Raw genomic sequence first — 17,998 nt, 5'->3', positions numbered from 1 at the left:
GACACTAGTTTTCTTTTGAATTTTCTCCAATCCAAATAGGGCCTAATCATGTGTGGGCCTGGCCCGTTCCATCTCCAGCCTACCAGTCACGACTCCTGCAGGCTGTAGCCTACCTACCGAAGGCGCCCATATAGCCCTTTTGGTTTGGGTTTTATTCAGATATATCTCAACAAACTAGTTTTATTTGACTCCTACCAGCACATCGTACAACAATTACTGTATCTTCCGATAAGTGAAGTATCATCTTCAGTCCATTACAACACCATCGTATACAGAAATGTCACTTGCTACAAACATCCATAGTGGTACAACAAGAGCAAGAAACACCCAATACACAGGCAGCACGACGCATTAACTTTGCGGTGTTAGATTATCAAAGTTGCAAGCATATATACAGTACATCGCAGGCCCTTTTAGACTAAGCTATAAACTACGTATGTAGCATCAAGGAGACGTTAGGATCTTCCTCAACTCACGGCTGCCTTCCAGGATGCACCCTGAACCAGCAAGAGAGTTGATCCACACGTCATCAGTTCTCACGGGCTCCTCGTCGTCGTTCCTGTGCCAGGTCCAGTGGGCATGGGTGGAGTTCACGATCTTTAGCTCGCCATGCCCAAAGCTCGCTTCCCTGAAGACTGACCAAGCTGGCTTCGGATTACGATACCTGAAGATGCCAAGAAGCAATTAAGCATACCTATAGTGATGCTTATATAAGTTACTAAGATTCAGAGGCGCATATACAGTGGTGGTCAAGTGGTACCTGTGGGCCAAGCCTTCACGGTTCCCACCATCCCCGATAGTTATGTGAACAGCACCACAAGGATCAAGTCTGCCATTGTAGACTCGCTCCTGCAGGAAGGGTGAAATAACCATATGTAATTTTCATTCAGATCAATCAAAATTTGAACACGTCTGCAGACTGCAGTTCGTGGATATATATATATAGGGAGTCATACCGCACGTTCATAAGCATGGACATGACCTGCTATTACCATGTCCACACGAGCAGCATACAGCAAAGTCTCCATTGAAGCCATCATACTGTCACCTTCACCCTGATGAGCCCAATTGCTATTGTACCATGGTACATGCAACAACACAATGAGCCAGGGTGTCCTCTCTCTATCAACCTTGGCAAGATCAGCCTGAAAGTTAATACACCAAAAAAAATCATATCTACTATTAGCAAGAATAGCTGAGAGGTTTTGAAGTTAAAGACATCCTCTTCAAGTTAAGACAAATAAAATATACATGGCCATAGATAAAATAACTAGTAATTGAAATTCAAGATGAGCGATACATTAGGTATTGACTTCAAATCATTAGTCTATCTTTACTCTTCTTAGTAATTTAATATTAGCAAAACATGGTTCTTCTCAGTATAGACAATCCCTTCTCACTCCAAACAATTGTAATGCAATCTGATATGGATATTATCATTGCAAAGTTTTATACCTTTAGCCAAGCATACTGATCTGAGCTATCATCATAATCTGTGTATGAACCTAGCATTATGATGTGTGCACCAGCAACTTCAAAAGAGTAGTACAAATTTGATCTAGATCCACTCTCTTCATAAGGCATTTTCCATCGTGCATTATAAGATTGAAATCCTGACTTAAAAAGTGGAATTTTCTCCTTCTCATGGTTGCCTTCTGTCACCATCCAAGGCCGGTTGCTAGCAAGTGGCTCCACCAATGTGCCGAAGGAATCCCACAAATGTTGCATATAATCAGCATAAGAGAGATCACCAGGGAGTAAAAGCATATCATGCTCACACTGCTTAATGTGATTCAGGGTAGATGTTGTCCAACTAGTCTGACCAAGATCACCAACAACAGCCAATGACAATGGAAATTGGGAGGGCGGGGTCTTAAATTGGAATTCTGGACCTTGCCCTCCACATCGGTAGTAATAAATAGTGTTGTCTTCAAGAGGTCCGACGACAACATGATGAATTTTTCCTGAGCTATACAATAAGTAACTGTAGGATGTGCTTTCTCCTTGAGATTTCATTGTGTATGCACCTTCTTTGGTTCCATAGTCTACCACAGATGGGACAGAGTTATCATCGGTAATCCATGTTATTCTCATGTGCTTTTCTCCAGCTAGTGAAATGTGCACCTGAAAATCGTGCCATTACATGAGTGGTTCAAGAGCAAATATTGTCAACAATAAAAGGAAGTAAAGGACTAAGAAAGTACCAATGAACTGCACAAAGGATCTGCTGCAAAGAAATTTAGCTTCCGAGAACAGATAAACTAATGAAGTCAATTAGTACTTCCTTATATCTCAAATTATGACCCTCTTGTTTATCATGGACACAGAGAAGTTAGGATATCCATCAAGGAAAAAACCCAAATAAGAAGGCCTAAGACATCCATATGGCACATTAACACATTACCCATGAATATTAACACAACTAGTTTTTTTTTCTCGAACACGCAGGAGAGCTGCATATCATTGTATTAATAGAAGGATAAGAGTCATACAGAGACCCAAACACACACACACACACACACATCCACAGAAACTAACAGGACTTCATCAATGTTTTCTGGTCGGCTGGTCGATCCTGGTCGACCTGGGACCGACCAGGCGATTAATCGCGATTAATCAGCGACCAGGTCGATTAATCGACCCTGGTCGTCCCCCTGGTCGTCCCTGGTCATCCAGGCATATCAGCTGGTCGACCTATATATATACCTCTATATATACACTATATTATACACAATAAAGGAAGCATCAAGACTGCATTACGGTAAACCAACATTCCTCTTCATCTTCAACTCTTTTTGATGTAAACCAACATCTCCTTCTAAACTATTTCTGGAGAACTGGGACAACCAACAGCATCTCCATACCCCCCACATATCTGCCCAGTCAAAAAAGCCCAAAAACAGAGCACACAACCTGGTCGTCCATGTCCTAATCGGACGATTAATCGCGATAAGTGGACGACTAATCGGACGACCAGGTTTCTGGTCGACCTGGTCGGGTCGGACCTCCTAATCGAGCACTCCTGACCGACCAGCGCGATTAATCGCGATTAATCGGACGACCTGAAAACATTGGACTTAATTACCAGAAAAACGGAAAGGTGAGACCTGACCCAAAGGCACTCTAAGCAACACCTCTTGCTGGGAGCAGGGATAATCCCTTGGCTCCAGCCAAGCACCAAAGATGGGCTTCATCCCTAGCAAGGTTCAAAGCAGTAGACATATTAGGGACAGCCCCAATAAATACACAGTCATTCCTGAGCTTCCAGATAATGCAAGCGCCAAGGGTGATGAGGGAGTTTAATCCCTTACGCACTTCAGCACTAACAGCATATTCTGCCCTGCCCCACCAGGCTTCGAAAGAAAGATCAGCAGTAACCACATGAAAAATTTAATGTGCCAATAATTAAATTTGCCATCAACTAACCACATGAAAATTAAGCATTCCCTCAACTTCATAATACAAGGTCAAATTATACTTCTCCCAGGTTTAAAACGGTGCCAGTTTAGGTAACTAGTCTGCTCTTATCAGATGTAGAACTAATAGCCTGCACCTGTAAGTAGGGAATCATTTAAAATGTGCATTAAATTTAGTAGAGGTCTAAAGAAATGGATGAGGCGCCATTAAATTCAACTGGTCATGCCAAGTTCCAAATCAGCCAGGGACTAAAAAACTACCTTATGTTTCACAGTAAAGATGCTAATGGATGTTAACATCTTCAACATTTAGGCACCAAGTCGCATGTAACACAATTAACATTTGGGTGTAAAGCCATAAAATCCAACAGAAAACCCTCATCAGGGTTGTGGCTGAGTGGAGTATGGTCATACAAATGAAAAAAAAGGTAGAAAGCTGCAAAACAAAAATTAGTGGTCCAGAATCATGATTCAACTATTTGGGTGGGGTTTTTGTAGGCCTCATGAGCTTGTGGTCCTATATTTATATCTGTCTATCTATGTTCCTACAAAGTACAAAGTATGAGCAGCCAAGACGGATTATATAAAGGATAAGAAAGAAGAAAAACGTTGCAGGACTAGTAAACTTTATGGTCATCACACTGCGCTGCTAACATGTTACCAAGTGGAATGGACATATAATGCACATGAGTAGTGAAGTGCCCAAGCATGCACTGATATAGAGTTTCTGCTTTATCACACCGGAAAGTTGAACTTTAAATACCTTCAGAAGGCTTCATAGATTCGTTCAGCCTACTATTCTGAGCCCACCCCCACAAGCTCCTAGGCTCCTACAGGGGGAAATTCTTGTGCATGCTGTCATGTCCAGCTAATCAGTGTTTGGGCACCTTAGAAGGAACAACCAGTGATCTCTCCCTAACAGCACCAAAAACATGGTTTTGATTTAGTTACTAGTAATCGAGAACCACGACTGAGTGCTACGACTAGTTTGCGTTGGAATTGGCATGACCTCACTCACCAAAGACGAGTCAGATACGACTAGGGTGGAGTGAATATTCAGCGAATTGGACGAACGGAGCTATTTCTGAACGCAGATACCGAGATAGAACCATTCAATACACAGTAAATCAGCTGAAGCCCTTGAATTAAACATACTTATTAAGTGTAGTTAGTAAGGGGAAAGTGTTGATAGACTTGACCAAAAAAGTGTTGATAGATGGCCACAAACAGCTAGCATCAAATCGACTAGTTCGATCCAGCCAAGCTTCACCAGATGAAGAAGTATCCGGATAGACCCGGTTGCTGTCAAAACAAGAAAGGTTCCTTTGCTGGACCAATCCCCAGAACACCCCCCAAATTCAGCTCAAGGTATCAAATCGACAGGGATGAGGCACGAGAGTTCACCTGCTGCGGATCGGAGGCGGAGGATGACTCCTTCTTCTTGCTCCAAGGGAAGAGGCTAAGGAGTGCCTTGCGGTGCGACCGCGACGGCGGCGGACGGACGTAGTCCTCCCCTAGCACCGGAGCCCCGATTGCCGCGGCGGCGGCGACGGTGGAGGAGGATACAGCGAGTAGGAGCAGGAGTATCAGGAGGGGGAAGGGGAGCGGAGGCGCGGCCATGGCAGGAGAGTAGGCACTCCTCGTCCTCTGGGGGGCTGGGGCTGTATCCTTGTATGGCGGACTACCTCTGGAACAGGTCATTTCTGGTAGAGCACAGTTCAAAGAAGGCGCCATTTTAGTATTTTTTTTTTCTTTTCACTGCTGGACTGTCACTATCAATGAAGGCGCCAATATTTTTTTTTTCATGTTATATATGGCCGTGTTTAATTCGCGAAGGAAAAAATTTCGCGACACTGTAGCATTTTTGTTTGTAGTAATTATTGTCCAACTATAGACTAACTAGGCTTAAAAGATTCGTCTCGTAGATTTCGACCAAATTGTGCAATTAGTTTTTATTTTCGTTTATATTTAATACTTCATGCATGCGTCTAAAGATTTGATGGAGAATCTTGAAAATTTTTGGGTGGAAGTAAACAAGGCCTATATATATATAAGATGTGTTTAAAGCAGACATTTGCTCAAAATGTGTCTGTAAAAGTTTGTCTGAATGAACAATTGATACAGGGGAAGAAAAGTAAAAACACGATTAAAAAAAAGTGTCCCCCAGAAGTTGCCTGACAGCCTCCACGAAACCTGTGCTGGTCTGCTGGAAGCAACATTTGCTCCAAAAGCATCACGCACCAGGCACCACCAGAGCCCATGAAATGAATCAAATCAGATCAAATTAGATGAGACGCGCACCATTTCACCACCACACCCAACTTCGCCTTTTCGGCTGCGCCCTGCGCATCATTTCACAACCAGAGTGACACTTTCATGATTGCAGAGGAAAAAGTGATGCAATCACCGGCCGAAAGCCGAGTAAACAGATAGTACACACACAAAGTTATTGTTAGCTTGTTCTTTATCTGCTTGCGAGTCATTCAGCACAAATCAGCCAGGCGAACCTCAGTCGATGATGATGCACTTAAATTAAACAGGCGCACATCACGACCAACTAAACAGGGTTCCAAGATGGTCAAACTTTGTCAGCGTTCAATCTGTTAATATCCACCGCCTTGTAAAACTTCACATCCTACCTGTGCAGAACTACCTGCAGAAAAAAAAAACCTACGGAAATGCAGAAACTAGGAACCAAAGGCACCTACATCGTGTTTCACTTTGCTCGAGAACTTTTGGGGATACTTTTCTTAAGGACCTCCCTTCCCACATACATCTGTAGGTAGCCCTGCAAGACAGCGTGAATGTTACATTAGCCAATTGATCGTGGTATTACGCACCATTGCGGTATAAGAATATATTGTAACGAGGATTGGTAATCTACCTTGACAAGGGTCCTTATATTTTCAGCTTCATCGGACAAAATTCTTGGGATGTCTATCTCTGCCGAGTGGACCCAGACGGCTGCCACTTTATCCACAGCCTTCTTCACTATAATCTTGTGGACTTCACGAGATAGCAGCCCGTTTTCCCACAGAGGTTTTACAAAGCCTTTGACAAATTCGCACAAGGCAAACTTGAGTTCATTCATTGAGGTGCTACTTTCTTCGACTGCACTTAGTTGCGGAGGCCCAGTATTTGACTCGGAGATCTGCAACTGAGTTGCTGCATCAGAGGTACCGTCTTTGCAAGCTTCTCTGGTGATTTGGTTTGTTGCCTCAGCTTGATTACACTGTTTTTCCCCTACTTGCTTAATCTGTTCTCCCTTTGAAGTGGGTCCAGTTAATGAAGCTGAAAGACTCATAGAGATGCTCTGGGGTTTGAGACTGTCTGCACTTACCTGGCAAACCGGTTCCTCAGGTGGTGCCATAAAATCTTCATCGCTGATCATACTAGGCGAGCAATTCAAGTCTGGTATTGAAGGACGTAGGATCCGGTCATCTTGTTTAGTAATGCCAGAATGTATTGTATCAGAAGCACGATCCTCTGTTGTTATCCGTTGATTTGATGTGATCTCAACCCTACGGGCTTGAGGCTGACAATCCTCCTTTCTAGTTTTCACATTCAGCTCATCTTCAGTCTCTGCCAGCAGGGAACATTCTTGCTTCTTCCTCAAGACATTATCATACGTGGTTTCCTGTTGGTTGTCTCTACAATCATTTCCATCTAAACAATTTTCCAAATCTATGCAGTAACTTTCACTAGACCAATTGATGGACTTCTTTTGGCACATGTTTGCAGTTCCTCTAGGCAGCATTGACCCATGGAAGGAAGTACTTCCAATCTCATGATCTGGAGTCTTTAGTGCATTTACCTTCGAAATGCCATACATAGAGCAACTAGCAACAGTCTCTTTGTCCAGCAATATTGGGTCAGCATACAAACCAGTAGATTGTTCAGCCAGTTTGGCACCATGGCCTCCTGCTTTCTTTTCACATTTTCCACCTGGTTTCTCTTCCCTTCCTGCATCCGAATCAGCAGTGTTTGTCTCCTGTTGAGAAATATCCTGATGTGCACTATTATCACAATGTGAAACAGCTGCTTGATCCATCTTACAAGTGTCAGAACAACCATTCAAACTACTATGCACCTTGGCATCTGGATGATCAGTTGATACCTGCCTCCTGTCAACAAGTTTTTCCTTTCCTTTAGGTTGTGCAATTTCAAGAGGATTTGCTTCTGGCAGAGGCTTGAGACTATACTTCAGTCCTTTCTCAGCTGCTGTGTTTTGAGGCCTTTTGTTGCATTTACTGTTACTGGGGGATTTGATGGTCTGCTCCAACTTTTTGTTAGCTCTTCCTTCACCACACTTTTGTAGTTCATCAGATGATTTTGCACTACTAAATTGGTCAGAACACTCTGAAGCAGTGTCATCTTTATTATCACTTTCTGAGCTAGAAGATGCAGCAGGTCCTCCACTCCTCACTCTTCTTCCAGTTGACATCTTGCTTCTTTGTGCAGCCTGTTGTTGGTCAGCTTTCACGATGTTACCAGCCTTAGCAGCACTATTCTTTCTTAATTGTCTTTTTCTCCACAGGATTAAACAATCTTGGCGAAGTGCCTCAGACTGAGAAACATTATCTGATATTTTCAGTTGTATATTCCTCTCTGGATGGGTGACTGGAATATGATGCACTATACGTCTTTCAGTGCAACCATCAACATCGTTGTCAGATCCTAGATCCATGTCTTTACTTCCTTCACTCAAATTTGGTGCGTGTGATGAAGCAAAAGTTTTGCTGCACTTGGGACTCAACATGTTTTCCCCATCACACTTTGTTGAGCCACTAGAAGCAGGAGCTGTAGCATTCTTCTTTGGGTTCAAGTTCCTTTTTGCTCCATCTTGACACACTAACTTGGTTATTTCAACATTTCCCTCCCGACTATCATTTCTCATCTTGTCAGACTCAACCTGTTGTTGTTGGTCCTGCTCGATGGGGCCACGGAGCCTTTTAGATTTGTCCTTATTAGCATCATTCTTCCTAGTTTTCTTTCCACCCAAATGATCTGCATTCCTTTTCCTGCTATTGTTTCTATCATATCTATCAGCACAAGCACCATTGTAAGTGTTTCCAAGGAAATCTTGTTTTGTAATTTTCCTTTTTACTACCTTGCCATTATAAGCATTTCTGAGGTTTCGACTGTTATCAAAGCATTCATAAAAATCTTCATTAGGTGAAAGCTCAAGTTGCTCATAGTGGATGGGACAAAATCCATTAACTGGTCCCTTGGGGTGAGCTTTTGCTACTTCATCCCTTTGACATGATTGACCATGCAAGGGGTGAACAGGAATATGGTTACTTGAAGATTGAAAATTGCGCAAGTAAGACCGATGTCTTGCTGCATCTATCTCAGAAAAATGGTCATCCAGGAATTTAGTTGATAGATATATATCATCATGATACTGTCTGTTCTGACTGCTACTCCCCTGGTTAGCAGAATAATTCTTCCTACAATCTGCTGCTGGATGTATCCGTCTGTCAGGAACATGATCGAAGGAAGGGCTTCTCTTTCTCCTGGATTAAGAAACAAACTATTAAAATACCAGGACTAGATAGTATGAAAAGTTGTTGGAAATGCATAACGACAAATATTTAGGGTCAGAACAAGAGATTACCAGTAAGATCTGATGGGACCAGGTTCAGGTGAAATGCTGTGCCTGGCCGATTCTGATGAATGGTTGTGGGAAGCATGATATTTACCATGACGGCCACCTACCCCATCTCCAGGGCTATAAATCTCAGAGGAATGTCCATGACCATGTGATGGCCCCAACCTGCATGCCAAAGCATCAAAGTTCCACAAAACTGAAATATTTGGTACAAGTAATAATGAGCATCCAAGCATGGAAATAGGTGCACACGACATACCTCTTGACACCATAAGTAGCAAACTTACAATATCTATTGCTCACAATCTCTCCAGTTCTGTGAAAATCATAACCTCTAGGCTCAGCCATAGAATCTTCTACCCTGTTTTCACATCACAATATCACATAATTCCATCAAATAGAAGATAAATTTGAATCTATAAAACTAACAGCAACATATCAGGATAGCATGAAATCTGAAATTTAATTCATGCATTGATTAAGAGAATAACCTGCCAGGCATATGCAGAGGCAAGGGCAGGGTTGCAACATGATCAGGTTGCTCCATTGTTGCTTGATCACTCTGACGAAGGATTAAGTTTTCCCACTCATACTTCTTTGAGCGCGAATGACTTTGTGATGCTTGTACCAAAATTTCTCCATGTAATGATGACAACAATGACCTTTTTGAACCCATTTGTTATCCAGCTGCACTTGAATGAAGCGGGCACTTACATGCAAGCTCAAATATCACAGATGAGACTGGGAAGCTGATTTGAATCCTTATTACCTTCTCACTTGCTTCCTAGCAACAATACCCATAGAGAATCATTGGATAATCTTGCAAAATGGCCCTTGAAAAGCAATTTAGCAGATGAATTACCAGTTTCTACCAAGGATCACTTTAGTTCATACTCCCTAAATCATCCTTCAAAGTAAATGGTAGCATCCAGCCCTATACTTTCAGCACAGGAAAACAGTAATAAGTACAATTGAATGGTAGTCTCTCCAGTAAAAAACTGAACTGTAAAATCTGGCATCTGGCAGAAAGAGAGTCACCACAATCCCTTTATACAGCATACTATCTCTGGTCACAAAGGATAAGGAGCTTATGGAGCCAAGAAAATGGTAGAGGAATATAGATAGTATATGTGATGCTGATGTCTTGGCAAGAAGGGGAGAATAATTGTGTTGTGTTCACTCAAATGCAGAAGAGAGGACGGTCCAAACGGCATCGAAACCTTATATTTTGAAGGAAAAGCAAAATGGCAGAAAAAGAAACTATACCTTATATTTTAGAACAGCTGGAGTTTGATGTAAGAAAACAAATAAAAGCAAAAGTTGACATGTACGCATATGTAACTTTAGTTTTTGGTTGCCCAATATGCATTGGCAATAATAATATATGCCTAAGTCTTGCAATCATGCGTACTACTTAGTAATTAAAAGGCATTTGAATCTATACGATGGTAGATATAGTCCATATCTACTCAAAGCCTGCGTCAACTACCATGCTTACCCTTTCGGCCTTTCGGTATGACTTCAAATCAACAAGAGAAGATTTAAAAACTGTAAGCATTGTCATCAAAGTCATCATCAACATATGCAAAAATTTTAGGTCAATACTCAAACTTTGTTATATGTAGTAACGAGATAAATCACAAAATAAACCTTACTGACATATTTTTTTCCTTGAAAGAAAAACTCTGGTAGCCCCACATGCAATATATAGTTGTTTCTCATAGTATATGATGAGTTTCGATGTGAAAATTTATTTGATAGCATGTAATTTATAGCATTCCTCACATTGCTTAGAGATCATTTTTTGTGCGAATTTGTTACATTAACTAAAGAGGTATACAACAGGATCCAGGAATAATTTGTAAGAGATGCCCCAATATGTATTATGTACGTGCAAAGTAAATATTATCTGTAAAAGACTTGAATTGAATACTACCATCATTTTGTGATAATAAATAAGCGAGACAGCATGGTTTTGGAGTTAAAAATTCTTGAATTTGGAGTTAGAATTCTATTAATGTCATGTGTTCCCCTTGGTAAATATTTGATACATGTGGAACTTGTGGTAAAAAAAAAGCATACATATTGGAGTACTACTTTCACATCTAAGACTCAGAAAAGATGGTATCCACAAATATGCGCAGAATAATACCGAAAACAAACCAAAAGCGTCTCCCTCCAAATATAGAACTGCAGAAAAATGTGACACTACCAAAAATTGAGTCTCTAATCTTTCCTTATACATTTGACAACGAAAGAAAGCGTTGCATCAGTAGTGCCCATCTAGAGCCCCAGTCCCCAGTCCATGCATTTTTGGTCTCCCCAGGTAGAGACAAGGGGGGCCCCAAAATCAAAATGGTTAGTTGAGCAACAAAAAAGGACACGCTTGGGCTTGGCCAGCACCGACCAAACATCACTGCATCCCTCATAACTGATAACGCCCAACCTTTCAATCTTTGTTTGGTAAAACAAACATGAACTTGCCAATTGATCCCAAACAGAAAATGCCCAATTTATGTAGCGAAGCCACTGAACCCGGCAGGTGGAGGGAAACGGCCATAGATGCGAATAGACTGAAGCAATGCAGTCTGGAGCAGAACTAGGAGCAGTCCATGCATGGAACAACGGAGAGAAGAGCTATACCTTGTCGTCCCCGCAGCCGGTGTGGATGTGTGGATTTCGCCTTGGCCTCCGGTCGTCGTCGTCGTCACAGATTAATCTGAGATCCATAGAACATCGGACGATGATCAGATAGGCGATGCTGTTCACGTGACACCAATCAACCCCAAATTATTATTCACCAGACAAAGAACTCAGAGAGCCACCCAAACATGAGGACCAAAACCCCAAAGTAGCAATCGATGGTGCAAATAAATGCACACTAATAATAAAGAGAAATCGATCAGTAGTAGAATGCAAGAACGGGCGATTTCACGGGGAATAATAAAAAAAGGGAAGCGGAAAAAAAAACTCAATTTAAAAGCGCACAATTAATAAAAAGGTAGAAATATGCAAAGGATTCGAATCTTCATTAAGTATAAAGTACTAGCGTCTCCTCTCAAAGAAAAAAAAAGAAAATAAAGAGAGAGCAAAGAACTGGAGCGAACAGGATGCAAAGCGAAGATCCCACCTTGGAGGCAATCCGCACTGGGGTGTTTTGGACTGTTAATAAACCCTAAACACATCGCGCGGTAACCGGCAGCGATTGCACCGGCGAGATAAGAAGAGAGGAGAAGGCAACCGTGCAAGACGAAGGAACAGGACGATCGCGAGGGAGGGCGAGGAGTTTACCGACGCCAATGCCGGAGTCCCGACTCCCGAGCGGAGGAGGCCTCCAATGAGTAGTACGAGGAGTCCGAGTCCCGCGAGGCCGCGACTCGAGAGCGGCGGAAGGGTGCGGGGGCGGCGGGGCGCAGTGAAAATGGGTGGGAGGAGGAAAAGGAGAGGAAAAAAGGTGGAAGCAATGTAGGAGGCGGCCAGAGCGGAGGCGTGATAGGAAACGGTTGCATTGAATTGAAGTTTTGTACTAGTAGACATTATCCATAGTAAATATGTTCTAAAAGAAAATCCAAAGTAAATATATGCAGTATCCTGATATTTAGTTGGGCCTTGTTTAGTTCACCCAAAAATCAAAAACTTTTCAAGATTGTTCGTCACATCGAATCTTGTAGCACATGTATGAAGCACTAAATATAGATGAAAATAGAAACTAATTGCATAGTTTACCTGTAAATCGCGAGATGAATCTTTTAAGCCTAGTTACTCCATGATTGGACAATGTTTGTCAAGTAAAAACGAAAGTGCTATAGGGGGTGTTTGGGACTGCTCCACAAACTCCACCATGGAGAGCTCCACAAAAAACTGGAGTTTGTGGAGTACCCCTTTAGGTGCTCTCACAACTCCACCTTTTTTCTTGAACTCAGTGCGTGGAGCTGAAACCGTTTGGCTAAAAAAACGTAGAGCGGAGCTGAAAAACGTGGAGCAGAGCAGTCCCAAACACCCCCATAGTCCCGAAAACCAAAATATTTTTGGAACTAAACAAGGCCTTGCTCTATGTATAAACAAATTGTATTTAGACTCCATATAGTGCTAGTAATTATCTATTTTGGATCCAAATAGATATAGATAATAGATTAGTTGATTGTTAGCTTTGACCTATCTCACTATCTAGATTAAATTGTATAATAAATTATTAGGGAGCTAACTATTATAGATAGTGAAAATAAAATGTATACTTGGTTCTTTATATTTTTGTTGCATGTAGTTATTTTTATGTTTTACTTTCTGATCTTATATGTCTTGTAGAAATATAAAGTTGAGAATATTTTGTTTTTATGTGTGCTTCGGCTTACGTAACCTATATGTTATTTACTTATCTGTATACAAATAACACTAAACATAAATAAATCACATTGTAGAAACATAAATACAAGTTTATTCGGGCAATCAATCAAACTAACTTATGCTTGACTAGAATGAATGTTGGTGTAGGATCTAGGGATGACAAAGGATCCGACAAAGACAGATATTACTCATATTATATTTGTCTTTATAATATCTGTTGGGATTTATATTGGAATACGGATAGTGTCAACTACTCCTATGTCAAATAAGATATGATTGAACATCAACATCATAAATATATGATTTGAATATTCGAATACAGATATGTATTGGATGTTCAATATCCGAATTTGGATACAGACATTATTCCCCTCTAAATGAATTTGGTCTTAAATACAGCAAATATCCGCATTGTTTTCATCACTAGTAGGATCTATTGTAAATTTATAATGATTATTAACATTAAAAGAATAAAGAATAATTCCATCTGTTTATAAAAATTTATGTTTCTACTTTTATCTAATATGCTAATCATGAGAGATGAAAAAAAAGGAATAGATGTTGATCACAAGAAACAGAGAGAAAAAAGATCTTAACCGTAGTAACTTTTTTATAAACCGTAGCAATTTTTTCTTTCTGATAAAACCGCTAGCAACTTCTTGTACTCCTATCCAACTGCTACTATTACAAGTTCTGTATCTCTTCTCTCTCCACACGGTTTCTTCTTTTCTTTTTTTTCTTGCCCACACGGTTTCTTCTTCTTCTTTCTCTTTTTTTTTTCCTTGCCACAACCACGATATTACTACTCACTTCGCTGAACCCGTTCTACGGAGTACCACTGCTTGGTTCGAAACTAACAAATATTTTTACTGCCCCATATCCGAATATTAATAGTGAAATGCAAATTTAAATGTGCCTCAATCACAGCTAGATCAATTTATCTCTGTACTTTTTTTAAATCTAAGATAGTAAAATTATCTCTGTACCGAGAACGACAATTGCTGCCTTCCAGGAAAATAGCCAGGCGCATCTCCACTCCAAGTTGATGAAATCCAACCGCATAGGAGTGGAGTACATTATCTATTACTTAAAAATAGTATAGTTAAATTTTAATACAAATATAAACAAAATGTAAGCACTCGCATTAAGTTGTGAGTCAAGTTAATGCAACACTTTTAAGATATAATAACATACAATAATGTGAACTTCAACTCAGATATGCTGCATTGACGGATTCCACTCCCTTCATCTCAAATTGTAAGTTATTCCAAGAATCTTGGAAAGTCAAAATATTTCAAGTTTGATCAAATTTATATAGTCGGATAATAACATTTATGATATCAACTAAGTATTATTAGGTTATTCATTAATTATATTTTCATAATACTATCTATTTGATGCCATAAAACTTTGTATTTTTTTCTATAATTTTGGTTAAACATGAGATGTTTTGACTCTCCAAGATTCTTAGAATGACTTACAATTTGAGATGGAAAGAGTACTATATAATAGCACTCGCATTAAGTTTTTACCATATAACAACTTATAAACAGATAGCATAACATCCACACGGTTCACGAGCACTAGTGTTGCATTGAAGGATTCTACTCGGGGGAAAATATAGAAGAAATAGAGCAGAAGGGTGCTTGGGCGACCCATGAAATGGAAGTGGTATTTTGGAATGCATAAAAGAGTGGCACATCTTGTACATTAACATTCGGGACATGTCTGGATCGGGGTTGAGATAGGAAAAGGGAAATAGATTGGAATAAAAAGATACATATGTTAGTACTCAATCCATTTCAAATTATAAGATGTTTTGATTTTTCTAGATTCATTATTTTTCTCCGCACTTAGATATACACTATGTCTAGATAAATTGTGAAAACCATGGATGTCATGCCACGAACCCATCCAATTCCTTCCTATACTTATAATTTGGAGCGAATGGACTATTTATTTATGTGTCATATCTTTATTTTCAATTTTTCAAATATGAGATCAAATCTATCCACAATCGTACCCCTTATTTATCTATCCCCACCACCATCTCCCAAACACCATCTTCATTTCCTATTTCTCAAATATGGGACCAAATCTATCCCATAATTGCAACCTTTATTTCCCTATCCCAACCACCATTTCCCATTTCCCAAACACCATCTTCATTTTCTATTTCTCAAAAATGGGACCAAATCTATCACATAATTGCACCCCTTGTTTCCCTGTCCCAACCACCATTTCCCATTTCCTAAACACCAGCTATCATTTATAACTGCAATGTCAATCTTATAATGTTAATTTACGTGAGTACTAAAGATTATATGACCAAGTTATTATTTAATGATGTGTATATATGAACATCAAATGTATTTCAAATTTTTTCTTTTTTATGTACAACATTTGATTAAAATCAGTTTTGTTTCTTTTTAGGCCTTGTTTACTTCTACCTAAAAATCCAAAATTTTTTAAGATTCTCCGTTATATCGAATCTTTAGACGCATGTATAGAGTATTAAATATAGACGAAAATGAAAACTAATTGCACAGTTTGATCAAAATTTATGAGACGAATCTTTTGAGCCTAGTTAGTCTATAATTAGACAATAATTACCACAAACAAACGAAAGTGTTACAGTAATAAAAAAAAGTTTCACGAGGAACTAAACACGGGCTTAGGCCAGTCTCAATGCATAGTTTCATAACACAGTTACCAAGACTATAAACTAAGTAACCGAGCCACAAGAGTTTCATGGGGATGAAACTCTTTTCTCATCTGATGAAACTTCTTCATTTAATGATTCTGTCAAGTCAGCAATTTTACTTATGTGGCATCTTATTTAATGTGTATGACACTCTCATGAAACATGTATTGATCTTAGGACGAGGAAGCAGACAAGCAGTATAGGAAGGAATTGGATGGGTTCGTGGCATGACATCCATGGTTTTGACTTTTGACTGTGGCGGGTGCGGGCGTGGACGGGTAGTGGCGTTACGCAGTGCGGTCATGCGCGCTCTGCAGCGGCCCAGCGGCTTTCGCGGCGGTAAAATCTTTTGCTTGCTCGCCTGGTTTTGGTTTTGCTGCCATCATGGGGGTGCGCCGTGGTCAGCGGCATTCACACACGGCACGGCAGGAACATGACAGAGACTAGCAGCAGCCTAGGCCTAGGCCTAGCCTCCTCCTCCTCCAGCCCTTGCAAAATGGATGGGCGGGCGGTTGGGCTCCGGCGCGTGCCGAGCCTCCTCTCCTGACCTCCCCTGGTGTCCACCGGACCACCATGACCACAGCCATGCATTTCGTTGTCACGTCCCCCTCCTCTTGCAACAATCGGAAGGATCGGAGGCAGTATACATGACACGCCCATCGATTCCTTAGCTTTGCTGTATGAAATTAAGCTGTATGGCTAAACACACCGTTAGCATGTAATTTTAGTCTGCTCCCAAAAAAAAAGCATGTAATTTTAGTCGTCACACACATGGCCTTGTTTAGTTCGTGAAGGAAAAAAATTCGCGACACTGTAGCACTTTCGTTTGTTTGTGGTAATTATTGTCCAACCATGGATTAACTAGGCTCAAAAGATTCGTCTCGTCAATTTCGACCAAACTGTGCAATTAGTTTTTATTTTCATCTACATCTAATACTCCATGCATGTGTCTAAAGATTCGATGTGACGAGGAATCTTGAAAAATTTTAGATTTTTGGATGGAAGTAAACAAGACCTAAAATACTTATTAACGCTTCATGCTAACCGTTAGTATGTTTGGGTATTTTTTTAAAAAATGTTTCATGGAAATAGCTCTGCTGTATGAAGCATCATCATCATGATAAATGTTTGTTATAGGGGCCTTGTTTAGTTCTTACTAAAAATAAAAAAAAAATTAAAATTCTCTATCATATCGAATCTTACACCACTAAACAATGCCAGAGTTTGAAATAAGTACACTCGGCCCCGGGCCCGGACCCGTGAACGTGGTACGGTGATGAGATGTCAGAGGCCGCGCCGCCAAGCGCAGCTCTGTTTTTGCTGCTGGACATGAAAATCTTTTGCTCGGGCTTTGTTTAGTTCTGAAAAAATTTCGAATTTCGGTATTATAGTATTTTTGTTTTTATTTGATAAATATTATTTAATTATAGACTAAATAGGTTTAAAAGATTCATCTCGTAATTTACAAGTAAACTATATAATTAGATTTTGTTTTCGTCTATATATAATGTTTCATGTATGTGTTTTAAAATTTGATGTGATAAGAAATCTTGAAAAGTTTTTGGATTTTGTTTGAACTAAACAATACCTTGCTCGCTTGGTTTGCTGTGGACCGTGGTCAGCGGCATTCAGCAGGAGCAGGGCGGTGGATTGGACGTCCACGGCAGCAACATGACTGTCAGACTAGCCGCGCGTAGCTGCTTTGATGTAGATAGTTTGCACTAAAATGTTTTAGATTTTTAATGTAACTAAATAATGCCGGAATGAGAAATATCAAGATAAGCTAAAATAGCATTGTTCGCTGATTTGTTATGAAATAAAATATACTGATAAACCAAGTGAACAATAGTGCTAAAGATAAATCTAGGAGGAGCTTCATTACTACAATAAAATTCATTCACGAAGTCGTAAAGAAAAAAAAAA

General features: G+C 40.2%; 2 protein-coding genes across 4 annotated transcripts; both read right to left on the bottom strand.

Annotated features, from left to right (window-relative positions):
* On the bottom strand, positions 203-5,133 carry LOC8063036 (purple acid phosphatase 18). Its single transcript, XM_002464282.2, has 5 exons — positions 4,821-5,133; positions 1,456-2,124; positions 957-1,145; positions 761-849; positions 203-664 (listed from the first exon to the last, which is right to left on the bottom strand). Exons 1-5 carry the CDS (start codon positions 5,115-5,117, stop codon positions 445-447), a joined length of 1,464 nt encoding a protein of 487 aa, XP_002464327.1. The 5' UTR covers positions 5,118-5,133; the 3' UTR covers positions 203-444.
* Positions 5,475-9,964, bottom strand: LOC110436514. Of its 3 annotated transcripts, XM_021463669.1 has the most exons (7): positions 9,890-9,964; positions 9,519-9,811; positions 9,287-9,388; positions 9,034-9,192; positions 6,301-8,932; positions 6,125-6,204; positions 5,475-5,758 (listed from the first exon to the last, which is right to left on the bottom strand). In XM_021463669.1, exons 2-6 carry the CDS (start codon positions 9,701-9,703, stop codon positions 6,133-6,135), a joined length of 3,150 nt encoding a protein of 1,049 aa, XP_021319344.1. In that variant the 5' UTR covers positions 9,704-9,811; positions 9,890-9,964; the 3' UTR covers positions 5,475-5,758; positions 6,125-6,132. The 3 variants fall into 3 exon arrangements, with proteins under 3 accessions (XP_021319344.1, XP_021319339.1, XP_021319341.1); XM_021463664.1 differs by having other exon boundaries at positions 5,475-6,204; XM_021463666.1 differs by having other exon boundaries at positions 5,475-6,204; positions 9,519-9,913.

This window comes from Sorghum bicolor, chromosome 1, assembly GCF_000003195.3.
Source record: "Sorghum bicolor cultivar BTx623 chromosome 1, Sorghum_bicolor_NCBIv3, whole genome shotgun sequence".
NCBI lineage: Eukaryota > Viridiplantae > Streptophyta > Magnoliopsida > Poales > Poaceae > Sorghum > Sorghum bicolor.
The sequence above is the reverse complement of the archived record's forward strand: the minus strand, read 5'-3'. Positions and strand labels throughout refer to the sequence as shown.

What these genes read in the sequence shown, in the direction of transcription:
- LOC8063036 (XM_002464282.2), bottom strand. Translation starts at nt 5,117, where the DNA reads ATGACCTGTTCCAGAGGTAGTCCGCCATACAAGGATACAGCCCCAGCC. An exon ending in ATCAGTATGCTTGGCTAAAG is followed by an intron (nt 1,146 to 1,455) that starts GTATAAAACTTT and finishes ATTAACTTTCAG; the next exon opens with GCTGATCTTGCCAAGGTTGA. An exon ending in CGTGAAGGCTTGGCCCACAG is followed by an intron (nt 665 to 760) that starts GTACCACTTGAC and finishes TGGCATCTTCAG; the next exon opens with GTATCGTAATCCGAAGCCAG.
- LOC110436514 (XM_021463664.1), bottom strand. Translation starts at nt 9,703, where the DNA reads ATGGGTTCAAAAAGGTCATTGTTGTCATCATTACATGGAGAAATTTTG. An exon ending in CCTCTGCATATGCCTGGCAG is followed by an intron (nt 9,389 to 9,518) that starts GTTATTCTCTTA and finishes ATGTGAAAACAG; the next exon opens with GGTAGAAGATTCTATGGCTG. An exon ending in ATATAAGGACCCTTGTCAAG is followed by an intron (nt 6,205 to 6,300) that starts GTAGATTACCAA and finishes GCTGTCTTGCAG; the next exon opens with GGCTACCTACAGATGTATGT.